A 26,586-nucleotide genomic window follows, 5' to 3' on the forward strand; every position below is an offset into this window, starting at 1 on the left:
AAAACCAAAATATTTTTATAAATAAAGATATTGATGAAGTGATGTGCATTTAAGTTCCCTTAACAATCATTTTGTTAACCTCTACATCAAAGGGTAATACAAAAATAGCTGTTCAGAGACATATATGGTACTCAAGTGGTAAACTAATAGCTGAAGGTAGGGCAGGTTTCTGTATATGACTTTTATTCTGCAACTCTGTTGAATTTATTGATGGGTCCTAATAGTTTTCTTTTTTGCCGATGTCTTTCCTTGTTGGCAAAGTAATGTCTCTGCTTTGAATATGCTATCTAGGTTGGTCATAACTTTTCTTCCAAGGAGTAAGTGTCTTTAATTTCATGGCTGCAGTCACCATCTGCAGTGATTTTGAGCCTAAAAATAAAGTCAGACACTGTTTCCACTGTCCCCATCTATTTCCCATGAAGTGATGGGACCAGATGCCATGATCTTCGTTTTCTGAATGCTGGAGTTTTAAGCCAACTTTTTTCAGTCTCCACTTTCACTTTCATCAAGAGGTTTTTAGTTCCTGACCTGTATACAGGTTTCTCAAGAGGCAGGTCAGGTGGTCTGGTATTCCCATCTCTTAAAGAATTTTTCCACAGTTTATTGTGATCCACACAGTCAAAGGCTTTTGTCATAGCCAATAAAGCAGAAATAGATGTTTTCCTGAACTTTTGCTTTTTTCCATGATCCAGTGGATGTTGGGCAATTTGATCTCTGGTTCCTCTGCCTTTTCTAAAACCAGCTTGAAACATCAGGAAGTTCACGGTTCACATATTGCTGAAGCCCGGCTTGAGAATTTTGAGCATTACTTTACTAGTGTGAGATGAGTGCACCAGCAGCAGTTTGAGCATCCTTTTAGCATTGCTTTCTTTGGGATTTGAATGAAAACTGACCTTTTCCAGTCCTGTGGCCACTGCTGAGTTTTCCAAATTTGCTGGCATATTGAGCGCAGCACTTTCACAGCATCATCTTTCAGCACTTGAAATAGCTCAACTGGAATTCCATCACTTCCACTAGCTTTAATGGCTCACTGGTAAAGAATCAGCCTTATAATGCAAATGATGCAGGTTTAACCCCTTGGTAGGGAAGATCCCCTGGAGAAGGAAATGGTAACCCACGCCAGTATTCTTGCCTGGGAAATCCCATGGACAGAGGAGCCTGGTGGGCTACAATAGAGTCAGACACAACTTTGTGACTAAAAACAATGACAGCAAAAGGCAAATGCTAGGAACACCTCAAGAGGTGGAGTTGTCTTTTCCAGTGACCTTTAAAGAAGACCCAGATTCTTCATCCCCCAACTTCTAATCATGAGTTTCTGTACATCTGTGAATAGCACCATATCTGGTCTCTGCAATATTGGCAAGATAGAACATCCACAGGATGATAACCAGTCTCTGAAGTGTAATAGCAATCTAGTACACATGATTCTAAGATTACTTAGTGATATTATTGGGGCAGAAGTATAAGGAATAGACTATTCATGAAATTCTGTCAATCCCTGTGATCCCTGTGTCTGTTACTCATTCAACTGAGTCTGGAGGTACAAAACAGAGACATATTTCTTTTACACTGAATACACATGTGTGCTAAGTCACTTCAGTTGTGCCTGACTCTTAATGACCCCATGAACTAAAGCCCACCAGGCTTGACTGTCGATGGGATTCTCCAGGCAAGAATACTAGAGTGGGTTGCCATGCCCTCCTCCAGGGAATCTTCCCCATTAAGGGATCAAGCCCACATCTCATTTCCCCTGCATTGGCAGGTAGGTTCTTTACCATCTGGAAGGCACAGTAAATATACTAGAATAAAGTGAAATAAAGGGAGGGGTTCTTTCTAGTGTATTTGGTAAATTTACAAGGACTCCTTTGCTTAATAATACAAGGGGTCCTCATTCATTTATTCAGTAAGTGTTTTTGAATGGCATTCTGAAGCTCAGAAATATAAATATCAAAATAGATAATGGGTGAACAAGAAAGGAAAGGAACTTGCATCTATTGAGGTTTTAATTACAACACATGGTTTTATGTTTATTCTTATTTATTTATGAATTTATTTTGTATATGAAAGTATTTATTCACTGCCTCTACAATTTTACATGCTATTTGACTCACTAATATTCTCTTATTGTTGAGCACCTTTATTAAACCTATTGTTTAAAAAATGTACTGGAATCATAGGATGGTAAGTTGAATTGACATAGGTGGAGGGATAGCTTGGTGAATGCTATCTCACAGGAGGCTTACCCAAGGAAAGAGGTTTAAAAAGATCCTGTCTTCAAAACAGCATATTGCTCCCCTTTCTTAGTCTGGAGACAAATTAAGATGACCAATGACTACTTTCAACACTCAATTTAGGCACAAAGGTGACTAATGGGTAATATCCAGAAGACTGTAATGATGAGACTACAAGAATCTATCAGCACCTGAACTTCAGCTCTCAAAATCTTTACATATGTAGTTTTGGTTGAAAACACTGTATCACTCAGAACACAGTTTAGTACTGATTACTTTTTTAATGGCAACTTTCACATCCTTATTCCTTAAGCTGTAGATGAGTGGGTTTAACATGGGGATGACAACTGTGTAGAAGGCAGAGGTTATTTTGTCTGTGTCCATGGAGTAACTTGAGCTGGGTCTGAAATGCATGAACAGGAGCGTGCCATGAAATATAGCCACAGCAGTTAAATGGGAGGCACATGTAGAGAAAGCTTTGCGTCTCCCCTCGGCTGAATTCATCCTAAGGATGGTTGCTATGATGTAGCTGTAGGAGAGGAGGACAGTGATAATGCTGGTCCCCACAACACAATTACTGGATATGAACAGCATTATCTCATTGATGGATGTATCTGAGGAGGAGAGGGCTAGCAAGGCCGGGAAGTCACAGAAAAAGTGATTGATGACATTAGAACTGCAAAATGATAGTCGAAATGTACAACAGGTGTGGATTGCTGAATCTACCAAACCTTCCACGTAGACAACAGATATTAGCTGGGTACAGAGTCTTCTGGACATGGAAACTCTATAAAGAAGTGGATTGCAAGTGGCTACATAATGGTCATAAGCCATGACAGCCAACAATGAGACTTTCTACATCTGCAAAGGTCCCCCAGAAATACATCTGCATAGCACACAAGTCAAATGGAATCCTTTTATGCTCAGATAGGAAATCAGCCAGCATCTTGGGAGAGACAGCAGAGGAGTAGCAGACATCACAGGAGGAAAGATTGCTCAGGAAATGATACATGGGTGTGTGCAGTCTTGGGTCCACCTTGATCAGCAGGGTCATCCCGACACTGGCAACCACAGTTACCCCATAAACCAGCATGAAGAGCACGAAGAGCCCCTGCTGCACGTGCTTTCTGTCTGAAAGTCCTAGGAATGTGAAGTTAGCAGCCACACTGCAGTTCTCAGCAGTCATCACTCAGATCTGTTGGGAAATTCTTGGTTGTGAAAGAGGAAATGGAAATGGAGGGTAAATATGTCAATTTACTATCGTTATAGTTAACCCCCTGGTCCTTTTGTAGATGTAAGTAATCAAGAAAAGAGACAAACCTTCCTAGGACTGCATGAGGCCAACAGACTCTGAGAAATATTCTCCAATTTTGTTTAAATGAAAAAAAAATTGACAACAATACATTTGCAAAGCACTATATAGTTTTGCAGTGTCCTTTCATCGAACTAAATCAGACTGTTTTCAATCCAACTTGTGTAGTATTTATGACCATGTTTGTGGCTTTCTTGATGGCTGAGATGGTAAAGAATTAACCTGCAATGCAGGATACCTGGGTTTGATCCCTGGGTCAGGAAGATACCCTGGAAAAGGGAACGGCTATCCACTCCAGTATTCTTGCCTGGAGAATTCCATAAACAGAAGATCCTGGTGGGCTCTACAGTCCATGAGGTCGCAGAGTCAGGCACAACTGAGTGACTAACACTTTGCTACTTCTGTCTGATACTAACAAAATGATGTGCTCTGAGTGAAGCAAGGATCTGATAATTGGATGGTTCACATAACTTGTCTTTTGACAAGATTGCTGGGTTTTTTGGTTTGTTTTGTTTTTCAATGATGTAGAAATGTTGTTATACCCTGTGTTAGAGAAGAGTAGTAAATAAGAAGCACAAGTGATGAATATATTGCTTTCTTATTCCCCCTGTGGAGAGGGCAGAACTATAGCCAGTTCTGAATATAAGAAGTCCTCACTTCCGCATTAACCTCTCAAGTCCCTCCAACCTCATCATAGGAGGGATAGATGGTTCATGTTTCAGGACCCGCTGGGACAGAGAGGGTGGTGATTTTTGGATAAGAGGGTGGAAGGGGCTCTCTGAACTTAATGCTGAGATGCACATAGAGTAACATGCCAGTGCTGACCATTCTTCTGCTTGGAAGTTGCAGTTATACCAGGGAGATGATGAAGAGCATTTGAGATCCAGTTGCAGAGATGCTGGTAGCAAGGGTCATAGAGGCAAGGCAGAAGGCCTGGTTTGCTGCATGAGTCCTTTCTGCCCTAACCTACTCTCTTCCACACTTTGTATTCTGCCATAACGGTTTCATAAGACACATAACATAAATACTCTCATGGTCACACTTCTGTAACCTCAGAGACATTCACATCTGAGCTGTGGCCCCACTCCAATTCTCTAAACATTTTAACATTGTTTGATTGTTTTATTTGAGCCAGATTTCTCTTCAGTATCTCTGAGTTCTGCCTTTCTTTGGTTTAAGAATTACTTGTCTTTGGAAGGACAATGGAATTCTATGTCCCCCTGTTATATTTTACCCAAACCAATTATGTGATATATAATGTCATCAGTTAGTCAGTTGAGTCACTCAGTTGGGTCTGACTCTTTGTGACCTCATGGACTGCAGCACACCAGCCTTCCCTGTCCATCACCAACTCCCAGAGCTTGCTCAAACTCATGTCCATTGAGTCAGAGATGACATCCAACCATCTCATCCTCTGTCATTCCCTTCTCCTCCACTTGTCCTCTTATGTTCTAGGAGAATTTAAAACACAGGAATTGAATGCAGATGAGGGATACAGAAGAGCATTGGAGCAGTGGTCTAGTGATCACTGTGCAGATTTTCAACCCTAGAACTTAACTTGTATATCTGCTTAGAAAGACATAATTAAGAAAAAATACTTTCCTTTAAAACTTAAAGCATTTATAGAAATATAATATGCATGTTACACATAATGCATAGTATAACAGATAAATATTTAAAATATTAAAAAACATCTGACCATTTCCATAATGTATGTTTGCTCCTTTTATATTCCTTATTTATATATATTTAAAATAAACAACTACAACTAACTACAATAAAAATGTGTGTACTATTTCATACGTTCCTTTGTTTATATAAAATACCTTCTTTCAAAAAAGCATTAAAACATAAGGAAATCTCAAATATAAATCAAAGAAACAGCAAAGATATCAGTGCCTGTCCCAGAACTCCTGGCTTGTTCGTTGCACTCAGTTCTGTCTGCAGGAGGATTCAGCATTGCCTCCTGCCTGACCCGGATTATATAATCATCCCTGTGTCTGGTCCCTGGGTGGTGAACCCCTAGTCTCTCAGGAATAAGTAACAGATATGATGTAATTTATCATCTGATATTTCATACAAGTAAGCTGATTGCACATGGAATATAGACTTTTAGAATAGTTTGCCTTTGGTCCCCCTCTACCTTAATGCCCAATATTATACTTATTCAGAAACAGTGAATGCCTCTGATCTGCAAGCATTCCTAATTTCCAGTTCACCAATCCTTATGTAGCCACTTTGTTATCATTCAATACATTAGAAAACAAATGCATGCCCATTCACCCTCACACACTTACACAGACACACAAACACAAACACTCTCCATTAAACACATTCATGAAACAAAGATTTTGTAAAAACATCAAAAATCTCAACATATTTACATTCCATAGGGACAACTAGCTGTTTTCTACACTATTTGGCTTTTAGTTTTTAAATAAAAATGATATTAGGATTATGTGTGTATACAGGGAAGCCTGACATGCTTAAATTCATGGAATCACAAAGAGTTGGACACAATGACTGACCAACAGCAAGGCTTTTTATATTATATCATAATTACAGTCTGTTAGAAATAATTTTAATAATTATTTAATTGACATTAGTCACTTCCATTATATGGCAAGATTCATTAGTATAAAAGCAGATGGAGTTATGATGAAATAAAGCCCACATAGAGTGCAACAGCAACTTAGAAAACACTAATTTTCAGAAAATTTTAAAAAAAATTTAACACATATAAAGACTTAAGAAACACAAATTTGACAAATGAAGACTGAAAATTTTCCACAAATAAGGAATATTAAACAGAATTTAAGTTATAAAATGAAACCTGTGGCATTTAGGAAATCATACATATTGCTAGGATTGGAAGATAGTATAAATACAAATGGAGTCATACAACATTAGTCAAACCAATTTTGATTTTCATAAATCATTGTGTAACATTGGGAGGAAAATGTATATGAGCAAATTTTCGATGGAACCGTTTTTTATTTTCACATTTCATGAGAGCCTGTTTCACATCTTTGTTCCATAGGCTGTAAATCAGAGGATTTAGCATGGGAATCACAAGGATATAAAACAAGGAGGTCATTTTGTCTTCATCTAGAGAGTAGGAAGCACTTGGCCTGAAATACATGAAGAGCAGAGTTCCCTGAAAAATTGCCGCAGCAGTTAGGTGGGAGGTGCAGGTAGAGAAAGCCTTGAACCTCCCCTCAGCAGAGTGGATCTTTATCACTGCTAGGATGATGTAACAGTAAGACACAAAAAGACCTGAGAGGGTGTTCAGTTCAGTGAAGCCAAAAATGATAAATATCACTAACTCATTGACCTGTGTATCTGAGAAAGATAGCAAGAGGAGAGGAGGGACGTCACAGAAGAAATGGTTAATTTCGTTTGACCCACAGGAACATAAGTGGAAGGTTAATATTGTATTTATCGAAGCATCCATAATTCCCACCATATAAACCCCAGCCATCAGCAGGAAGCACACCTTCCCAGACATCTTGACTGTATAAAGCAAGGGGTTGCTAATAGCCATGTACCGATCGTAGACCATGACTGCCAACAGTAGACACTCAGAATCTGCAAAGGTACAGAAGATCAGGAATTGTAGAGCACAGCCATAGCAGGGGATGGATTTGTTCTTGATGAGGAAGCTTGCCAGCATCCTAGGTCCAATGGCTGTGGAATAGCAGAAGTCACTGAAGGAGAGATAGCTGAGGAAAAAGTACATGGGTGTGTGCAGCTGGGGCTCTGTTCTAACTAAAACGATCATCCCGAGATTTGCAACAAGAACAATGAGATAAACAACCAGAAACGTGGTAAATAGAGTCACTTTGATTATAGGGCTACTACTAATTCCCAAGAGAAGGAATTCTTTCAAGGAAGTGCAATTTTCCCCATCCATTCTTCTTTATTCTTCTTGTAAAAATGCTCCAGAAATGACTGAGACAATGACAGATCAATGTTTTCACTCTTTTTGAGACAAAATATTATCTGTAAATCAGATAAAATTAATTCCAGTACATTTTATTCTGAGAAAATAGCCCATACAAATTTCCCCACTATTTGATTTTAAAAGGTTAAGTGTAGGATAGGAGTTTTGAGAAAGTCTGACTCTAAATTTGGATGTCATCTATGATGTATGTGACTAGTTGGAACATTCACTGCTTTATCTCAGCAATCAGTTCTTTACTGAAAGCTCATTGCATGTCAAACATAATATGAAAGTAACACCTTAATTAAAGACAAGGTTGGAGTATTCAACCTTATATTTTACAGATACCTATCCAACTAAGAATACAAGTGATTGCACTTCTTGAGTACTTAAGAATCATAATGTGTTTATTTGTTTGTTTGCTTGTTCAATCGCTAAGACATGTCTGGCTCTTTCAACTCAATATTGAAGCCTACCAGGCTCCTCTGTCCATGGGATTTACCAGGTAAGGACACTGGAGTGGGTTGCAATTTCCTTCTTCAGGGTGTCTTCCTGAATCAGGGATCAAACCCCCATCTCCTGAACTGCAGGTGGATTCCTTACCACTGACCCACCTGGGGAGCCTAGTTTGCTTATTATTATGTATTAAATAATGACAGAATGAACTTATCTCTGCAGAATGAACAATATGGTTACTGTCTCTGCTCTACTTTTTAATGTAGATATTGAGCATTAGATATATTTTAGTAAAATTGTCTCTAGAAATATTTTACTGCTTTGCCACATTATTATTACTTATGTGCAGGAGCAGTCTGGTGCCAAAAGACATGTCTCTTGACCAGATAAAGAAAAATTCTGGAAACAAGCAGAAACAAGAAACTTTAGCTAATGCATTTTCAACCCTTTAGATTTTAACCTGGCTTGTCCATTAAAAATAGATGGGACAAAAGTAACAAACATATATTTGATATAAGCTTCTATTTGTGTGTATGTTTATATGTATGTGCACGTGTGTGCTTGTATGTGCATGCACTCTGTTGATATATGAGAATTGGAGTATGAATGATGAACTGATTTTGCTTTAGACTTGAGTAAATATGGTATGTGGTTTTTATGGAATTGAATTTGCACAAATTATTAATAGTATTAGTATTGTAACAAGTCATTATGCACAGTGGCAAAGAATTTGCCTGCAATGCAGGAGACACGGCTTCAATCTGGAGCTCAGGAAGGTGCCCTGGAGAAGGAAATAGCAACCTACTCTAGTATTCTTGCTGGGAAAATCCCATGGACAGAGGAGACTATTGGGCTATGGTCCTTGCAGTCACAAAGAGTCAGACATGACTGAGTAATTGAGCACACACAACATGAACAATATGATACTTTTTACTGTTAAAATATTCAAAAAAAATCTTAAATCTTAGTTATACCTTTTCATACTGCTTAAAAAGATCAATATAGTTTTGGAAGTTTTGGCCACAGCAATCAGAGCAGAAAAAGAAATAAAAGGAATCCAAACTGGAAAAGAAGAAGTAAAACTCTCACTATTTGCAGATGACATGATCCTCTACATAGAAAACCCTAAAGACTCCACTAGAAAATTACTAGAACTAATCAATGACTATAGTAAAGTTGCAGGATATAAAATCAACACACAGAAATCCCTTGCATTCCTATACACTAATAATGAGAAAACAGAAAGAGAAATTAAGGAAACAATTCCATTCACCATTGCAATGGAAAGAATAAAATACTTAGGAATACATCTACCTAAAGAAACTAAAGACCTAGATATAGAAAACTATAAAACACTGGTGAAAAAAATCAAAGAGGACACTAATAGATGGAGAAATATACCATGTTCATGGATTGGAAGAATCAATATAGTGAAAATGAGTATACTACCCAAAGCAATTTATAGATTTTGCAATCCCTATCAAGCTGCCAACAGTATTCTTCACAGAGCTAGAACAAATAATTTCACAATTTCTGGAAATACAAAAAACCTCGAATAGCCAAAGCGATCTTGAGAAAGAAGAATGGAACTTGAGGAATCATTACCTGACTTATATTTTACTACAAAGCCACAGTCATAGAAATATTTTACTGGCACAAAGACAGAAATATAGATCAATGGAACAAAATAGAAAGCCCAGAGATAAATCCACGCATATTATAACTTATCTTTGACAAAGGAGGCAGAATATACAATGGAGAAAAGACAATCTCTTTAACAAGTGGTGCTGGGAAATCTGGTCAACCACTTGTAAAGAAAAAACTAGAACACTTTCTAACACCATACACAAAAATAAACTCAAAATGGATTAAAGATCTCAATGTAAGACCAGAAACTATAAAACCTAGAGGAGAACATAGGCAAAACACTTTTACATCACAGCAGGATCCTCTATGACCCACCTCCCAGAATATTGGAAATAAAAGCAAAAATAAACAAATGGGACCTAATTAAACTTAAAACCTTCTGCACATCAAAGGAAACTATTTGCAAGGTGAAAAGACAGCCTTCAGAATTAGCAAATGAAGCAACTGACAAACAACTAATTCAAAAATATACAATGCAACTCCTACAGCTCAACTCCAGAAAAATAAATGCCCAATCAAAAAATGGGTCAAAGAACTAAATAGACATTTCTCCAAAGAAGACATTGAGGGCTAACAAACACATGAAAAGATTCAACATCACTCATTATCAGAGAAATGCAAATCAAAACCACTATGAGGTACCATTTCACACTTTAAGAACTTCCAAAAGTCTACAAATAATAAATGCTGGAGAGGGTGTGGAGAAAAGGAACCCTCTTACACTGTTGGTGGGAATGCAAACTAGTACAGCCACTATGGAGAACAGTGTGGAGAGTCCTTAAAAAACTGGAAATAGAACTGCCTTATGACCCAGCAATCCCACTGCTATACACTCTGAGGAAACCAAAGAAAGAGACACATGTACCCCAATGTTCATCACAGCACTGTTTATAATAGCCAGGACACAGAAGCAACCTAGATGTCCATCAGCAGATGAATGGATAAGAAAGCGGTGGTACATATACACAATGGAGTATTACTCAGCCATTAAAAAGAAAACATTTGAATCAGTTCTAATGGGGTGGATGAAGTAAGCCAGAAGGAAAAACACCAATACAGTATACTAACGCATATATATGGAATTTAGAAAGATGGTAACAATAACCCTGTTGACAGCAAAAGAGTCCTGATGTATAGAACAGTCTCATGGACTCTATGGGGAGGGAGACGGTGGGAAGATTTGGGAGAATGGCATTGAAACATGTAAAATATCATGTATGAAACGAGATGCCAGTCCAATGCGATACTGGATGCTTGGGGCTGGTGCACTTACCCAGAGGGATGGTATGGGGAGGAGGAGGGGAGGAGGGTTCAGGAAAAATCTATAAATTCATTTTGATATGCAAAACTAATACAATTATTAAAATTTAAAAATAAAATAAAATTTTTAAAAAAAAAAAATCCAGCTTTTCCCCTTAATTTTGTTTAAGATATACATATGTAAAATTGTTTGCTAATCAAAATAAATCTGATTTGTCCTGCTTTAATAAGAAATACAGTGGAGGACAGATGTACACCCATGGCTGACTCATATCAATGTATGGCAAAACCACTACAATATTATAATTAGCCTCCAATTAAACAAATTAATTTAAAAAATACAATGTTTTTTCCATTAGATTACAGATTATTAACCAAAAGAAATAACTAAATAAAGTGTTCATTTACAAGTCTCCAAATATTTGATTCCTCAGTTTTTGAAATTTAAGGCTCTTATTCTTCATTCTTCAAATTTGGCAACTCAGAAACCTACCTACGATGAGCAAGTTCTGCTGAGCTTGCCTCTGGCAGGTGAACAATATAGACAGATCACACTTAATTTTTACTTAGTGACAGTTGGGAGTTAAATCTCTAAGGCATTTGCCCTCACTCTTCTGTGTTATGCAAGCATGTGATTAATTAGATTTCTAGTTTTGTATTTTCCCCCATGAATGCTGCAACAACTTTAGAAAAGGCTGAACTTTAATTCTTCACACTTGAAGAAAATTGATCATATCAGGAAGGTTAAATGATTTTTCAGTATGATTTATTGTGACCCCAAGTCTACATCATCTTCCTCCAGTCAAATCAGACATATAATGAAACTGAAATGGACTCTCCACTTAATTATTTTATCTGTTATTATTTCCCTTGAAATCAATAGATTTATTAAATATAGTGATTATTTATTTGTTTGTTTGTTTACCCTTAATTATTTTTAATGTTTCTTTACTGCTGAAACAATCTCCTTCACCTTCCTACTTTGGAATATAACAGTTTTTCAATGATATGTTACTAACCAATACCTTTTTTTCCTCATTAACTGTCTGTGATTTCATTTCTGAAGTCGCATGTTATCCAACAAGATTTCAATTATTTGTATAATTTCACACATATAAAATCATTTATTTTTTTTCCTCTAAATGGATTCTGCAGGAACAAAAAAAGTGAATTTTTAGATCCAGTTCTAAACTAATCTGATTCATCAGGACAGCATTGAAATCCTCAGTTACTTAGTTTCTTTGATGATCTTACACCAGAGGTTTATCTTCAGTTTATAATTATGATGGTATTAAAGAGTTATCATATTTCATCTTATAGTTTCCACTATGTTTAGCGAAGCAAAACCAAAATATTTTTATAAATAAAAATGTTGATGAAGTGATGTGCATTTAAGTTCCCTTAACAATCATTTTATTAATCTCTACATCAAAGGGTGATACAACAATAGCTGTTCAGAAACATATATAGTACTCAATATATAGCTGAAGGTAGGGCAGATTTCTGTATATGACTTTTATTCTGCAGCTTTATTGAATTTATTGATGGGTCCTAATAGTTTTATTTGTTGCCAATGTTTTTAGGATTTTCTAGATACTATATCATGAATCTTCAAGTAATGGTGTGTGTGTGTGTGTGCGCGTGCACACACGTGTGTGCACTCAGTCGTGTCTGACTCTTTGTGACCCCATGGACTGTAGCCTGGCAAGTTCCTCTGTCCATGGGATTCTCCAGGCAAGAACACTGGAGTGGGCTGCCATTTCCTTCTCCAGGTCAGGTAATGATAGTTTTATTAAAACTGTCTCCTTTTCAATTTTGATTTCTTTTATTTTTTACCTTGTCTTCTTGCTGAAACTGGGATTTTCAGCACTATACTGAATAAAATTGATGAAAATGAGCATCCTTGTCTTGCTCCTGATCTTAGATAAAATGCTGTCAGCTTTTCATTGTTGTGTTTGATGTTGATTATAGGCTTGTCATATATATCCTTTATTGTTTTTTGAGCTATGCTCTCTTTATATCAACTTCAACATCATATGTTGAATTTTGTCATTAGCTTTATTTTCATCTATTAAGATGAACATATGAGATTATTTTTTTAACTTGTTAATGTGATGTATCACACTGATTAATTTGAAAATTGAATCATCCTCATGATGACTGCTTTGAAATTTTATCATAGTTGCTTATCACCAGTTAGGTTAGTTATTCTTCTAAGGTTTTATTTTGTCCTTTTGTTTGGAATTTATTTCTCTGCTTCCTCACTTTACATGAAGTGAGGTGAAGTGAAAGTCACTCAATCATGTCTGACTCTTTGCAACCCGATGGATACACAGTCCATGGGATTCTCTAAGCCAGAATACTGGAGTGGGTAGCCATTCCCTTCTCCAGAGGAGCTTCCCAACCCAGGGATTGAACCCAGGTCTCTCACTTTGCAGGTGGATTCTTTACCAGCTGAGCCACCAGGGAAGCCCAAGAATACTGGAGCGGATAGCCTATCCCTTCTCCAGGGGATCTTTCTGATCCAGGAGTTGAACCAGGGTCTCCTGAATTGCAGGCAGCTTCTTTACCAGCTGAGCTATGTATATGTACTAGGTAAGTCAGTTATGTTTCCTATCTTTCCACCACATAGGGTTCCTGTATGTGAGCTGTGTGAGCCTTTGTGTTGTGATGGAGCCAGCTACTGTGAAAGTACTCCTAGGTGAATTGCCCTCTGGCCAGTTTGGCTAAAAGGTTCTGCCTGATACAGTGGCTCCTGGCCCATTGTTGTACAGGCTTAGGTCCTGAGGTGACTGGCTACAGGCATGGAGGGGCTAGGACTGTTCCAGGCCTGCTAGTGGACAGGACTGGGGTCCCTGTGGCTGGTCAGAGGCTTGGAGAGGTTGGGGTTCATTTCAGCCCATTGCTGGGAGAGTTCTGGTCCCTGGGCATCTAGCTGCAGCACCTGGGGCTTCTGGGTCTGATGGCAACTATCTAGTGGATGAGTAAGCACTTTGCACTAACAGAGCAGAGTGAGGACTAGGCAATGCTGGTTGTCATAAGAGTGTCCTAGTGCCCAAATGAGATCTCAGAAGTGGCTGCTGCCAGCATCTGTGTTTCCACAGGAGTTCGACTTGGCTGCTGCTTCTACAAGAGGCTCTCCAAGATCAGCAAATGGATCTGATCTGGGCTCCCTTAAAATTAAGGCCTTTACACTCACACTCAGAATGCATGAGATCATGTGCAGACCCTTTAAGAATTGAGTCTGTTTCCTGCAGCCATCCAGCTCTCTCATAGGCACGCCTTTCCAGCTTTCAAAGCCAGACCTTCTGGGCTTGTTTTGCAGTGGAGGGGCCCTGGGCGAGGCAGTCCAATGGGAGCTCAGCCCCTTCACTCCCTTGGGGAGAGACTCTGCAGTTGTCTCCATCCCTCCATTTGTGAGCTGCCCGCCTGGGGTGTGGGTCTGACCATGCCATGTCTCCGTCCCTCCTCCCCATTTCACAGTGGTCCTTCTCTGTATCTTTAGGTGTGGAAATCTTTTCTTCCAGTCTTCAGGTATTATCATAAATAGTTGCTCTGTAAATAAATATCAACAGTGTTTTTATATCATCATATAATTTTCTATGAAATATGTCAATACCCACCTCCACTAACACACTATCATTGTGAATCCTCTGGTTATTAAACATCAATACCAGTGATGTCTTTCACTTTAATTTTAGCTACTGTGTAGTTTTTTTCTCATGGCTAATACATTTGATTACCCATTTAAAAAAGGCAGAATGAAATAATGGTTTAATGGGTCCAGCTTGATGGCATTAGGACTCCTGAAACACATGCTGTCTTATGATTGCCACTTTCATCCAAGGTCTATTGTAATGAATATGCTTAAAGAGAAAAAACACGCACACCAAAAGAATTGGCTATTGTCTTGATAGGTTCATACCAATGTAGCTACAGAATGTGGTAGCAGGAATAGACAAGAAAGATTATTCTGTCTAAGCCCATCTTTTAGCAGAGTAGACACTATATCCCAAAGAGAAAAAAAATGATTTTTTCCAGGTCACTTTGCTACTGCTGAGCTGAAATACAAATTCAGACCCAATTCCGTTATGCATTTTTTCAGTTCATAGAATGCTGAAGAAGATGACTTCAAACTAGGTTAAATTTGCTGCCTCTTAAGATCAAGCCACACACTTATTGATGTAGTGAGTATTAATACACACAGAAGAATTATCACACATACACAGGCACAGATATACACACTATATTTTAAAAATTTCATCCAAATAGTCTTTAAAAATGTCAATCAGACAGAACATTGAGTGTTTACTGCTTGATAATTTTCTTAAGATTAAATACAAATAGAACCAGAAAATCCTATTAAAGCAGTTTTTAAAGAAAAGAGTTAAAAATACAATGGTAAAGAGATTAAGGGATGTCTCTTTATCTTAAACATATATGTGAAAGATAGTCATTGAATCTAATTTTATACAACACAAAAAGTTTTAATTTTTATAGCCATGAATATGTTTAGTATGTTTTTATTAAGGTAAATTGAAAGTGGAAGGAGTTGGACTGTAATTAATTTCCTAATATGTGAAATATTCTATGAACAACAAATATATTATCTGGAATATAAAATAAAATATTTTAGAGTAATATATACTTTTGTGTTAAAACTCAATTCAATCAGTAATTGAAAGCAAATAACCTGCTGATAATTATGTTTTAATGTGTTGCTTTATTCTTATGATATTTTAAAGTACATAGTATTCAGCACTTTTATGCCTAATGAGATATATAGAATTGGAAAAGAAATTAAATTGAAAACCTTGTATAACTCATTATCCCATCCTCCTGGAATCAGAAAAGAGTGACCCCATGTTCATTTTTGATGATGTAAAATAAAGTGAGTGGTCATGACAACCTGATATAATGTTATGTTTTTCATAAATGGATTAACTGCTAATTTATTACTGTGAGAACAACCTAAGCGCTTAATTTAGTGTTACAAAGTGAGGATTACTTAATATCCATCTACTTGGCAATCACCACTATTTAAACTGTTAAGAATACAGTTCCTGTTTATTTCACAAATACACAGAGAGCAAATATAAGTACTTACAAATGGAATACTAATACAAATACTACTTTTTCCCCATTGAACACAATTTTTTTAATAACCATTCCTTTACAACTGCAACTGTATTAACCAGTTTGTTTGTTTTTTGGGTTTTTTTGCTAATTTTAAGAAGAATGCTATGAGCACATGAAAAGAGATGGAGTCTTCTTTTCTAGTGAGCTTTAGAGAGGGTCCTGGTACATTGCCCCCAGCTCCCATTCACGTAGTTACTACCAAGTTGTTCCCGCTGATGTAATCAGGGCAGAATGACGAAGAATAGAAGATTGAGAAATTCTCTACATCCAATGACCCCTGCCTCTGATACATATTTAGCCTATGCCAAAAGATAGACGCATAAGTGAATTTTGTCTAAAATAGACATTCTGGAATAAACTATTAAAAATATAATATTTTTTTATTTCAAAAATTGGCAAAATTCATTTCTGCATCAGTTTTTCAAACTCATTTATTTATTCATTAAATGTTTCTGAATGGCACTTTGAGTTAAGGTGAAACAAGACAGGCTAGGGCCTTGTATTTTTTCTTTGAGTTAAGGTAGGAGGTTTTTCTTTTCTTTCTTTCTTTATTTTTATTACTTAAGTACTACTAAGTGTCATGATGGAACATGTGTTACTATTACACAAGAGAGGCAAAAACAAATCTTTTAACCCACCAACTCTCACTTTTGAGGGAGAAAGTTTATTAATCCCATTGTTTTTTAAAAAATTACTGGAATATTTGGACCACAAGTTGAATTGGTGTGGGAAGAAGGATTGCTCTGCCCATGATATCTCTCTGAAGCATACACATGAACAGAGAAGAGATATAATATATCTTTCCTAAAAAATAGCAAAGGGAACCCATAACTATTCTTCATTAGTTTAGAGAGACAATGAAGATAAATCATTTTTGACCCCCACATTCATTTTAGGCATAAAGATAAGCGATAGAAAATATCTAGAAGTTATATTGGTGAGATTACCAGACTCAGTCAAAGTACCTGAACATTAGCTATCAAAATCTTTAAATAAATCATTTTGGGTAAAAACGTAATTTAGAGACAATTGCTCTTTTCAGTGCATTTTCACATCCTTGTTTCTTAAACTGTAGATCAGTGGATTTACAGTCAAATCAGTGGATTTGACTGCATCCTCCAGACCAGAACCTGGGGTCACACATCCACCATCTTCATCGTGAATCCACTCCCTACACCCTGCAACTGGGATCACACGTCCACAGTCTCCAGGGTGACCCCACCACCCAGATCCTGCACCCAGGGTCTCATGTCCACTGTCTCCAGGGTGACACCCCTCCCAGACTCTGAACCTGGAGTCACACGTCCTCAGTCTCTGGGGTGACAACACCTCACAGTGCCTCCATCTGAGGTCAAATTTCCACAGTCTCCAGGGTTACCCCCTCCCAGACCCTGTACCTGCAGACACACGTCCACAGTCTCAAGGGTGATCCCACACTCCAGACCCTTTTCCTGGGGTCACACATCCAGTCTCCATGGTGAAACCCTTCCCCAGGCCCTGTAGCTGGGGTCACATATCCACAGTCTCAAAGGTGACACCCCTCCCCACATCCTGTACCAGTGATCACATGTTTAGTCTCCAGGGTGATCCCACCCTCAAGACCCTGTACCTGGCTTCACAAGTCCACACTCCCGGGTGACCCCACCTCTCAGACTCCACACCTAGGCTCACACATCCACAGTCTCCAGGTTGACCCCACCTCTCAGTACTGTACCTGGGCTCACACGTCCACAGTCTCCAGGGTGACCCCACCTCCTAGACCCTCCATTGGAGTCACACGTACACAGTCTCCATGATGAACCCACCTCCCAGACCCTGCACCTGGGTAGAGGTTACAACAGACAATGCAGAAATATAAAGGATTATAATAGACTATTACGAACAACTATATGGCAATAAAATTGATAAACAGAAGAAATGGACAGATTCTTAGAAAAGTTTGATTATTCAAGACTGTATCCACAGTATCCAAATTTGGTGAAGATTGAAACAGACACCTGGCCAAAGAAGATAAAAAGATTATAAATAAGCATACAAGGGTATACTCAAGATGCTAATGGAATGTATGTTCAGTCAACTTTGGAAGACAGTTTGGCACTTTTCTCCAAATCTAAAGAGTCTCACCTTAGGAATCAAGAAGTGCACCTCTTGTATTTAGACAACTGCTTTGGAAAACTGAAATAAAAACTAGCATCAAGTAATGTACAAGAGTGCTATTCATGATTCATAATAATTAAAAACTTTAAAATATCAGGATATCCTTCCATAGATGTGCATTCACAGGTAAATTAGGGCACAGACATTTCAAGGGGAGCACAAAACAGCACACCCAAAATATGCACATTTGACAAAAGGATTATTTTAGATTGATTAATTAAAAAAAAAAAAAAGCAGCCCCTGAGAGAATTTTTGAAAACCAAGTAGAAATGCCATTTTATGAAGTAGATTTACATTTATTAAGGACATCTCCATCTGTAGGATATGTCCCTCTCTGGACAATGAAATGGAGGATGACTAAATATCAAGAATGACTTGACTAAATGACTTGACTAAATATCAAGAAGGTCTATGGAATGGACCTGGATGTTCATCTGCATAACCACCATACCTTTGTTCACTGTGCTTCACTTAATCTCCCTTAAATAGCTTCTTCCATCCCCTAACCTCCTTCTTTCATTCTTAGCTGATGATAGCATTTAAGGTGAAGTCTTGGACCATTTCAGGAAGAGACTTAGTTTTCCCACGTATCTTTAAACTATACAGGAGGTATCTTTCAATATTAGACAAGATTGTTTTTCTCCAGTCCATTTCATTATGAGCATCTCAATGAAGAACATTGAGGGTAGAGGGAAAAATTAATTTTCTTCTCATATAATGCAATACAATAGTATTCAGAGAAATAAAGGAATGAACAACCAACCCATTTATTTAAAAAAAAAAAAAGGAAAAAAAAAGCATGAATCTAACACTTATATTACTAAGTGAAGGAATCCAGCCTCAAGTGCTACACACTGTATGACCTTATAAGACATTTTAGAAAAGGTAAAACAGACGTGATAAACAGTTTATGGAATATGTGGCTGAAATATTTCATATGGTATTTTAGTGATGAATACCTGCCACTATGCATTTGTCTAAGCACATAGATTTTTGTTTTCAGAACCCAACAAGTAAATTATTACCTATTAACATTTATTTATTTATGGTATGGGAGTGTCAAAGACTGGAATGCAGAATTTAACAAAGAGTCTAACAGACTGAGAAATATATCTTCCATCAGACTTCCCTGGTGGGCCAGTGGTTAAGGCTCCATGTTGCCAATGCAGCAGAGGTAGGTTCAATTCCTGGTCAGGGACCTAAAATCCCACATGCCACAGCACAGCCAAGAGATTAAAAAAGAACAAGAAAGTTTTTTTAAAGCCACTCTTAGTGTTAAGACAAAATTATCTGACTTAAGTTCACTGTGGAAATGATTAGAATCTGCAGGCCAAAGGCAAAATGTACCAAACATAAACAATGGGCTCTGTAAGTTCTTCCCACAGGGGTTGTAGCTAACAGGACGGAAACTACCGTATCAGTCACTGAATGGAGCAAGCACTGAATTTGGTAAATGACAAGTAGTGGAAGCCAAGTTTCTTACCACTGGAGTGGGAAGTGACAGGCAGTCAAAGGGAGAAGGTTATAATACCTGTGTCATAAAAAATCAGGTTGGAGACATTATTATAAACTACTTTAGCCTAATACAGAAACACACAGCTCCATGTGAAAATCTTCAGAACCATGTGTATGTATAGTCTGGGATACATGCATATGTATTTGCATTCATTTTCTGCTGAGATTACTAAGTTCCCACATTCAAATTTTTATTAACATTCTTTAATAAAAAGGAACAAGGACTCTTTAAATATTTGGCTGATACTAGGACTGAGACAGTAAATATGTAAAGCAGCATAATCTTAAAATATGAGAAAGAAGAACCAAAAAACCCATGAAAGCTGAATTATTTAAAATAAAAACAGGACAGCATGGAAGAAAGCTCTCAATAGTCAAAGCAAGAATGAACTAAGCAGTCTAATTGGCTGGATTATAGTCAAAAGAAAGTAAAAGTGAAGCATCTCTGTCGTGTTTGACTCTTTGAGACCCCATGGACCATAGCCTATGAGGATCCTTCATCCATAAAATTTTCCAGGCAAGAGTACTGGAGTGGTTTGCCATTTCCTTCTGCAGGGGATCTTTCCCATCCAGGGATTGAACCCAGGTCTCCTGCATTGCAAGCAGATGCTTTTACAGTCTGAGCCACCAGTGAAGCTCCCAAAACTTTAAAATAATTTTCAGGTGTCCAAACAGGTTAAAAAAAAAAAAAAAAAAATAGGCAAATGAAGCAATGTTGAACAAAAAATCTCTAATCTCAAAACATTCTAAATAATTGATACAGACAGCTCAACTGTCCAGAAAAATAAATAACTCCCCAATCAAAAAATGGGTCAAAGAACTAAATAGACATTTCTCCAAAGAAGACATACAGATGGCTAGGGGAAAACACATGAAAAGACAACATCAAATTATTGAGAAATGCAAATCAAAACCACTTGGAACGTTACTTTACTTGTCAGAATGGATGTGATCCAAAAGTCTATCTATGCAACAAATGCCAGGGTTTTCTCAAAAACATTAAAATGTTGGTATCAATGCAAGCAGTACAGCCACATGGAGAAAAGTGTGGAGTTTTCATTAAAAAACCCAAAAAAGAACTGCCAAAGAATGATCCCAATCCCACTGCACAGTTATACACACTGAGGAAACCAGAAGGGAAAGAAAGTAATGCTCAAAATGTTCATCAAGCCAGGGGACATGGAAGCAGTACAGATGCCCATCAGCAGATGAATGGATGTTCAAGCTGGTACATTTACAAAATGCAGAATTACCAGAGATCAAATTGCCAACATCATTTGAATCAGTTCTAAAAAGATGGATGAAAAAAACCTATTATAAAATGACTGCTTTATTGAAAAAAAACACCAATTTGAGTATACTAAGCATACAAACTGGAAAAAATTTAGAAAGATGAATACCAACCACCTGTACCTGCCTCCTGAGAAATCAAAAGAGACACTGATGTATAGATCAGTCTTATGGACTCTGGAGAGGGAAGGGTGGGAGATTTCCAAATGGCATTGAAAATGTATAATATCATGTCAAGGCAGTCCAGGTTCAATATTGTCACCCTGTTTATTTGCTTTATATGGTACATCTGGGAATCCCAGAGGGATGGATGGGAGAGCACAGGGCTGAGGGTTCAGGATGGGAACACAGGTATACCTGTAATCTCAGGATTCATTTGGATATTTATGCAGAAACTAAACAAGAACTAAAAGTTTAAAAATAAAATAAAATTGAAAAAGTTGGCTTAAAACAGTATTGAAAGTTTAAAAATAAAATAAAATTTAAAAAACATAGGTTTGTTTATAGTAGCCAGGAACAAATATCTCTAGATGAAAAATTCTAAATGAATTGATACAGACACTCAGCTGTCCAATGGAATATTCAGTTCAGTTCAGTTCTCCTCAAATGTAGGTCCAACATTTTGAGATCCCATGAAGGCACTCCAGGATGGACGTGGGGAAATCAACCTGTCAAATCAAATGTTCACTCAAAATGTCCATCAAGAAATTGGAATCCAGAATCTTTCCTCTGTGGAGATGTAAAATCCTGCGATCAATCCCTCCCAGCATTTTCTCAAGTCTTTAAAAATGTAGTTATCTCTTCACATGAGGTGGCCACAGGACTGAAAAAGTTCACTTTTCATTCCTTCCAAAAACAAGGACAATGTCCAAAGAATGGACTGGTTCCAACTTGCACCAAGGGACACTCATCTTCACAATTACCACAGTTCAAAAGCATCAAAATTCTTCAGCAGCCAGCTTTCTTCACAGTCCAAGTCTGTGAACCATCAAATGACCAGATGTTCAAGCTGGATTTAGAAAAGAATACATTTGAACCAGACTTCTAATGAGGTGGATGAACATCCATTGGATCATTGAAAAAGCAAGAAAGAAAAACACCAAAACATCTACTAATGCATTTATTGAATTTAGAAAGAATTTGACTGTGCAGAGCATAACAAACTGTGCAAGAATTCAAAAGAGACACAGATGTACCAGACCAGTCTTTTGGACTCTCTGAGAAATCTGTATGCAGGGTGGGATGATATGGGAGAATGACATGGAAACAATAACTTATCAAATTGGGAAATGAATCACCAGTCCAGATTTGATCATGATACTGGGTATTTAACTTATATGCAGAATACATGGGATGACCCAGAGGGATGGAGGGGGAGGGAGGTGGGCTGGAATCAAGACTGCCAGAACAAATATCAATAATCTCAGAGATTCAAGTCAATCTTATGCAGAAAGCAAAATAACTAAAGTAAAATAAATAAATAAATCATTCTTGGAAGAAGATTAAAAAAAAAAAAAACTCAGTATTCAGAAAACTAAGATCATGTCATCTGGTCCCATCACTTCATGGCAAATAGATGGGAAAACAATGGAAACAGTGACAGACTTTATTTTGGGGGGCTCCAAAATCACTGCAGATGGTGACTGCAGCCATGAAATTAAAAGACATCTGCTCCTTGGAAGAAAAGTTATGACCAACCTAGACAGCATATTAAAAAGCAGAGACATTACCAACAAAGGTCCATGTACTCAAAGATATGGTTTTTCCAGTAGTCATCATGTATACATGTTAGAGCTGGACTACAAAGAAAACTGAGTACCTAACAAGTGATGCTTTTGAACTGTGGTGTTTGAGAAGACTCTTGAGAGTGCCTTGGACTGCAAGCAGATCCAACCAGTCAATTCTAAGGGAAATCAGCCCTAAATATTCATTGGAAGGACTGATGCTGAAGCTGAAACTGCAATACTTTGGCCACCTGATGTGAAGAACTTATGCATTGGAAAAGACCCTGATGCTGGATAAGACTGAAGGCAGGAGCAGAATGGGATAACAGGATGAGATGATTGGATGGCATCACCAACTCAATGGACATGAGTTTGAGCAAGCTCTGGGAGTTGGTGATGGATAGGGAAGCCTGGTGTGCTGCAGTCCATGGGGTCCCAAAGAGTCGGATATGATTGAGTGACTGAACTGAATTATATGTTTTGGCAATTCCTCTCCTAGATATACATCCAAAGAATTTAAAGCATGTGTTCAAATATAAACTTGTACACCAATATTCACAACAACAGTGTTCTTGAGAGCCCAAGTTAAAAACAATGAAAATGCCCACCAACAGGTTAATGGAAGAGCAAATAGGGTAGATCCATCCATAAGATGAATTACTCTACCATATAAAGGAATATAGTAAAATAGTACCACAGCTGCAGAAAACAGGGGGCTTCTCAAAAACATAAACACAGAGTTAACACAGAATCCATCCATTCAGGTTCAGGTTATACACCCAAAATATTTAAAACCAAGAACCAGAACAGATATTCGAACCCTATATTCATAGCAGCATTATTCATAGTAGCCAAAAGCTGGAAGCAACACACATATCCAACAGATGACTGGACAAGCACAATGTAGTATAAACACAATGGAATATGATTCAACCTTTAAAAACAAGATAACTCTCACACATGATATAATGTGGATGAAACCTCAAGTCATTATGCCAAGTGAAAGAAGCCCGACACAAAAGGAAAACTGTTCTATGATTCTACTAGTATGAGATATCCATATAAGACAAATTCCAAGTAGAATAAGATGGCCAGGGGTTGAGTGTGGTTGAGTGTTTAATGGTTACAGTGTCACTTCAGGAAAAGGAAAAGATTCTGGAGATGAATGGTGGGGAAATTTTTACAATGTGAGTGCAGTTAATGCTATAGAAGTACATACTTAAAATGACTCAAATGATAAATGTTGTTATATGTCTGTAAGCTCAATGAAAAAATGACACGTGGAACAACATGGAAAAGCACTGAAAACATTCTCAGTGAAAGAAACTACACAGAAAAAGCCACCCAGATCATAGTCATCTTTTCACTTTAAATCCACGAAGGCTTTTAATATGAGGGAAAGGCCCAGTGATAGCTCCAGAAAATGAAAACTGCATTAGAATGGAGAAAGACATTTGCACAAAGCTTGGACAGCTGATTAAAGTTGAACTGCTCCTATGGATAAGATTGTAATATGGAACCATAATTATCCCCAATTTTGGGGTTATGGGCTGGTTCCCCAGGAAAGTGACCCTGTTTTGAGCAAAACACATTGCAGTATTTGGTGTGAATGTAGAAAAATTTGTACCACTATTTAAAGTTGAAGCATTTGAAAATTTACTAGAAAGTAAATTACTTTAAATACAACCATGTATGTCACATGCAGAAAATCAGAGATGACATTGAACATTGCAATAGAGGCCAAGACTTAACCAAACCAAATTCAATGAAAGTAGTCATGCTAATTGCCTTATACTAGTCCACATGGTATTAAAAGTCACTGTAGGAAGAGTATATTAGTAGACACCATGCCTTGGGTGCTGTGGATGACCCAGATAGAACTAAAACTATGAGATATCTTAATTCTAGTTTTCCCATAACACTACACCAAAGCAACTTTCAGAACTAAAAAGTTAATTCATGGACTTGCCTGGCAGTCCAGTGGTTAAGACTCTGCACTTCCACTGCAGGGGTACAGGTTTGATCCTTTGTCAGGGAACTAAGATCCAACATGTCAAGCTGCAGGGCCAAAAGAAAAAAAGAAAGCATGAAACTGAAAGAAAGTAGAACTGTAAGATCATTTGTGATTCTCTACACTAATAATGAACTATTATAAAGAGAAATTAAGAAAATAATCCCTTTTACAATTGCATTCCCCACCCCCAACCCAGCTAAAATCTAGAAATCTAACCAAGGATTTGAAAGACCTGCAAGCTAAAAAACTCCAAAACAATGATCAAAGAAACTGAATGGACACAAGTAAAAAGATATCCCATGTTAATGGGTGAAAATACCATTAAAATATCCATTCTAACCAAAGCAATGTACACATTCATGCAATCACTGCCAACATTTCAATGGCATTTCTTACAGAAACAAAAGCAATCTTCACATCTGTGTGGAGCCACAAATGACCCAGAAGAGCCAAAGGGACCCTGAGAAAGCAGAACAGGCTGGCAGCATCTCCATCCCTGACTTCAATCTAGAGTATACACCCAGAGTCACCACAAGACGTGTGGAGTTGGCACAGAAATAGGCACAGAGACAAGAGAGCTCAGAAGTAAACCTACAGGTACATGGTAATTAATTTACAAGAAAGGAAGTAAGAACATTCACCCAGGAAAGGACAGCTCCCCCCCACCCCGCAATAAACCGTGCTGGGAAAAATGGAAACCACACACCAAGAAACAATACAGGACACCATCTTATACCACAGACAAAAACTGACTAAAATCCCACAACTTTCCACATCAAGCCCTAACAGTCCTGGGTTCTCATAAGGCAGACTTTCAGCAACAGCCACACACAGAAAGCTTCTTCCCAATTTTCCTCACATTTTCCATCAGCATCACCACCTCCTTGCAGGTCTTGAGGAAACTAGACTCCCATCAGACTCAACTGAACCCCACAATGTCCCAAAGCTGAAGCCCCAGCAGGTCCTGAGGAGACCAGAGTCCTGTCAGCCTCAACTGAACCCCACAATGCCCCAAAACTGAAGCCCAAGTGTGTCCTGAGGGACCAGGCTCCCATCAGCCTCAACTGAGCCCTGCCATGCCCCAAAACTGAAGCCCAAGTGGGTCCTGAGGAGACCAGATTCCATCAGCCTGAACTGAACCCCACCATGCCCCAAAACTGAAGCCCAAGTGGGTCCTGAGGAGACCAGATTCCATCAGCCTGAACTGAACCCCACAGTGTCCTGAAGCTGAGGCCTCAGCAGGTCCTGAGGAGACCAGATTCCATCAGCCTGAACTGAACCACACCATGCCCCAAAACTGAAACCCCAGTGGGTTCTGAGGAGGCAAGACTTCCATCCACCTGAGCTGAACCCCACCATGTCCCCAAAGCTGAAACCACGTGGGTCCTGTAGTGACCCATCTCCTGTCAGCCTGAACTGAACCTCACACTGTCCTGAAGCTGAGGTCTCAGCAGGTTCTGAGGAGGCCAGAGTCCTGTCAGTGGCCACCCACAGCCACTGGAAGTGTTCCAGCAGAGCAGGGAGTTCCCACTTGGCTGTGGTGGGGGGATTGTCAGGGAGGCGGGCTCTACATTATCATGGACAGGCATGATCAAGCAGGTTTGCAGGGGCCAGGACCAGGGTGAAGGAGGCAAGCTCCAGCTCCAAGTATTGTAAGTCCCCACTTTCTGAGACTGTGTAACCTACATGATCCAGACTTTGCAAGGAGCAAGCTGAGTTACAGAGGCAGAAGGGCAGGAGGTGATGTAAAATTTTAACATTTCCTCTTCAGGTTCAGGAACACGAAGGCCTCCAAGGTTCCCAGTTCCTTGTGCCCCAGTGACTGTGAGCTCCTCCTCCAGGGCGTATGGCCAACCCCCATACTAAGTCCCTTGACATCCACAGCCCTGGCCCAAGCC

General features: G+C 38.4%; 2 protein-coding genes across 2 annotated transcripts; both read right to left on the reverse strand.

Moving 5' to 3' along the window:
* Window positions 1-2,477: 2,477 nt before the first annotated feature.
* Window positions 2,478-3,417, reverse strand: LOC102288092 (olfactory receptor-like protein OLF2). The gene is given in 2 exon segments (XM_005895609.2): window positions 2,478-3,077; window positions 3,079-3,417. Coding segments are annotated over 2 exon segments (939 nt in total).
* A 3,061-nt stretch (window positions 3,418-6,478) lies between these two features.
* On the reverse strand, window positions 6,479-7,474 carry LOC102287809 (olfactory receptor-like protein OLF2). The gene has a single exon (XM_005895608.2). The coding sequence runs from the start codon at window positions 7,454-7,456 to the stop codon at window positions 6,479-6,481; it is 978 nt and encodes a 325-aa protein (XP_005895670.2). The 5' UTR covers window positions 7,457-7,474.
* Window positions 7,475-26,586: the final 19,112 nt, after the last annotated feature.

This window comes from Bos mutus, chromosome 24 (assembly GCF_027580195.1).
Source record: "Bos mutus isolate GX-2022 chromosome 24, NWIPB_WYAK_1.1, whole genome shotgun sequence".
NCBI lineage: Eukaryota > Metazoa > Chordata > Mammalia > Artiodactyla > Bovidae > Bos > Bos mutus.

Excerpts from the sequence above, each read along its gene's own strand:
- LOC102287809 (XM_005895608.2), bottom strand. The coding sequence starts at position 7,456 with ATGGATGGGGAAAATTGCACTTCCTTGAAAGAATTCCTTCTCTTGGGA.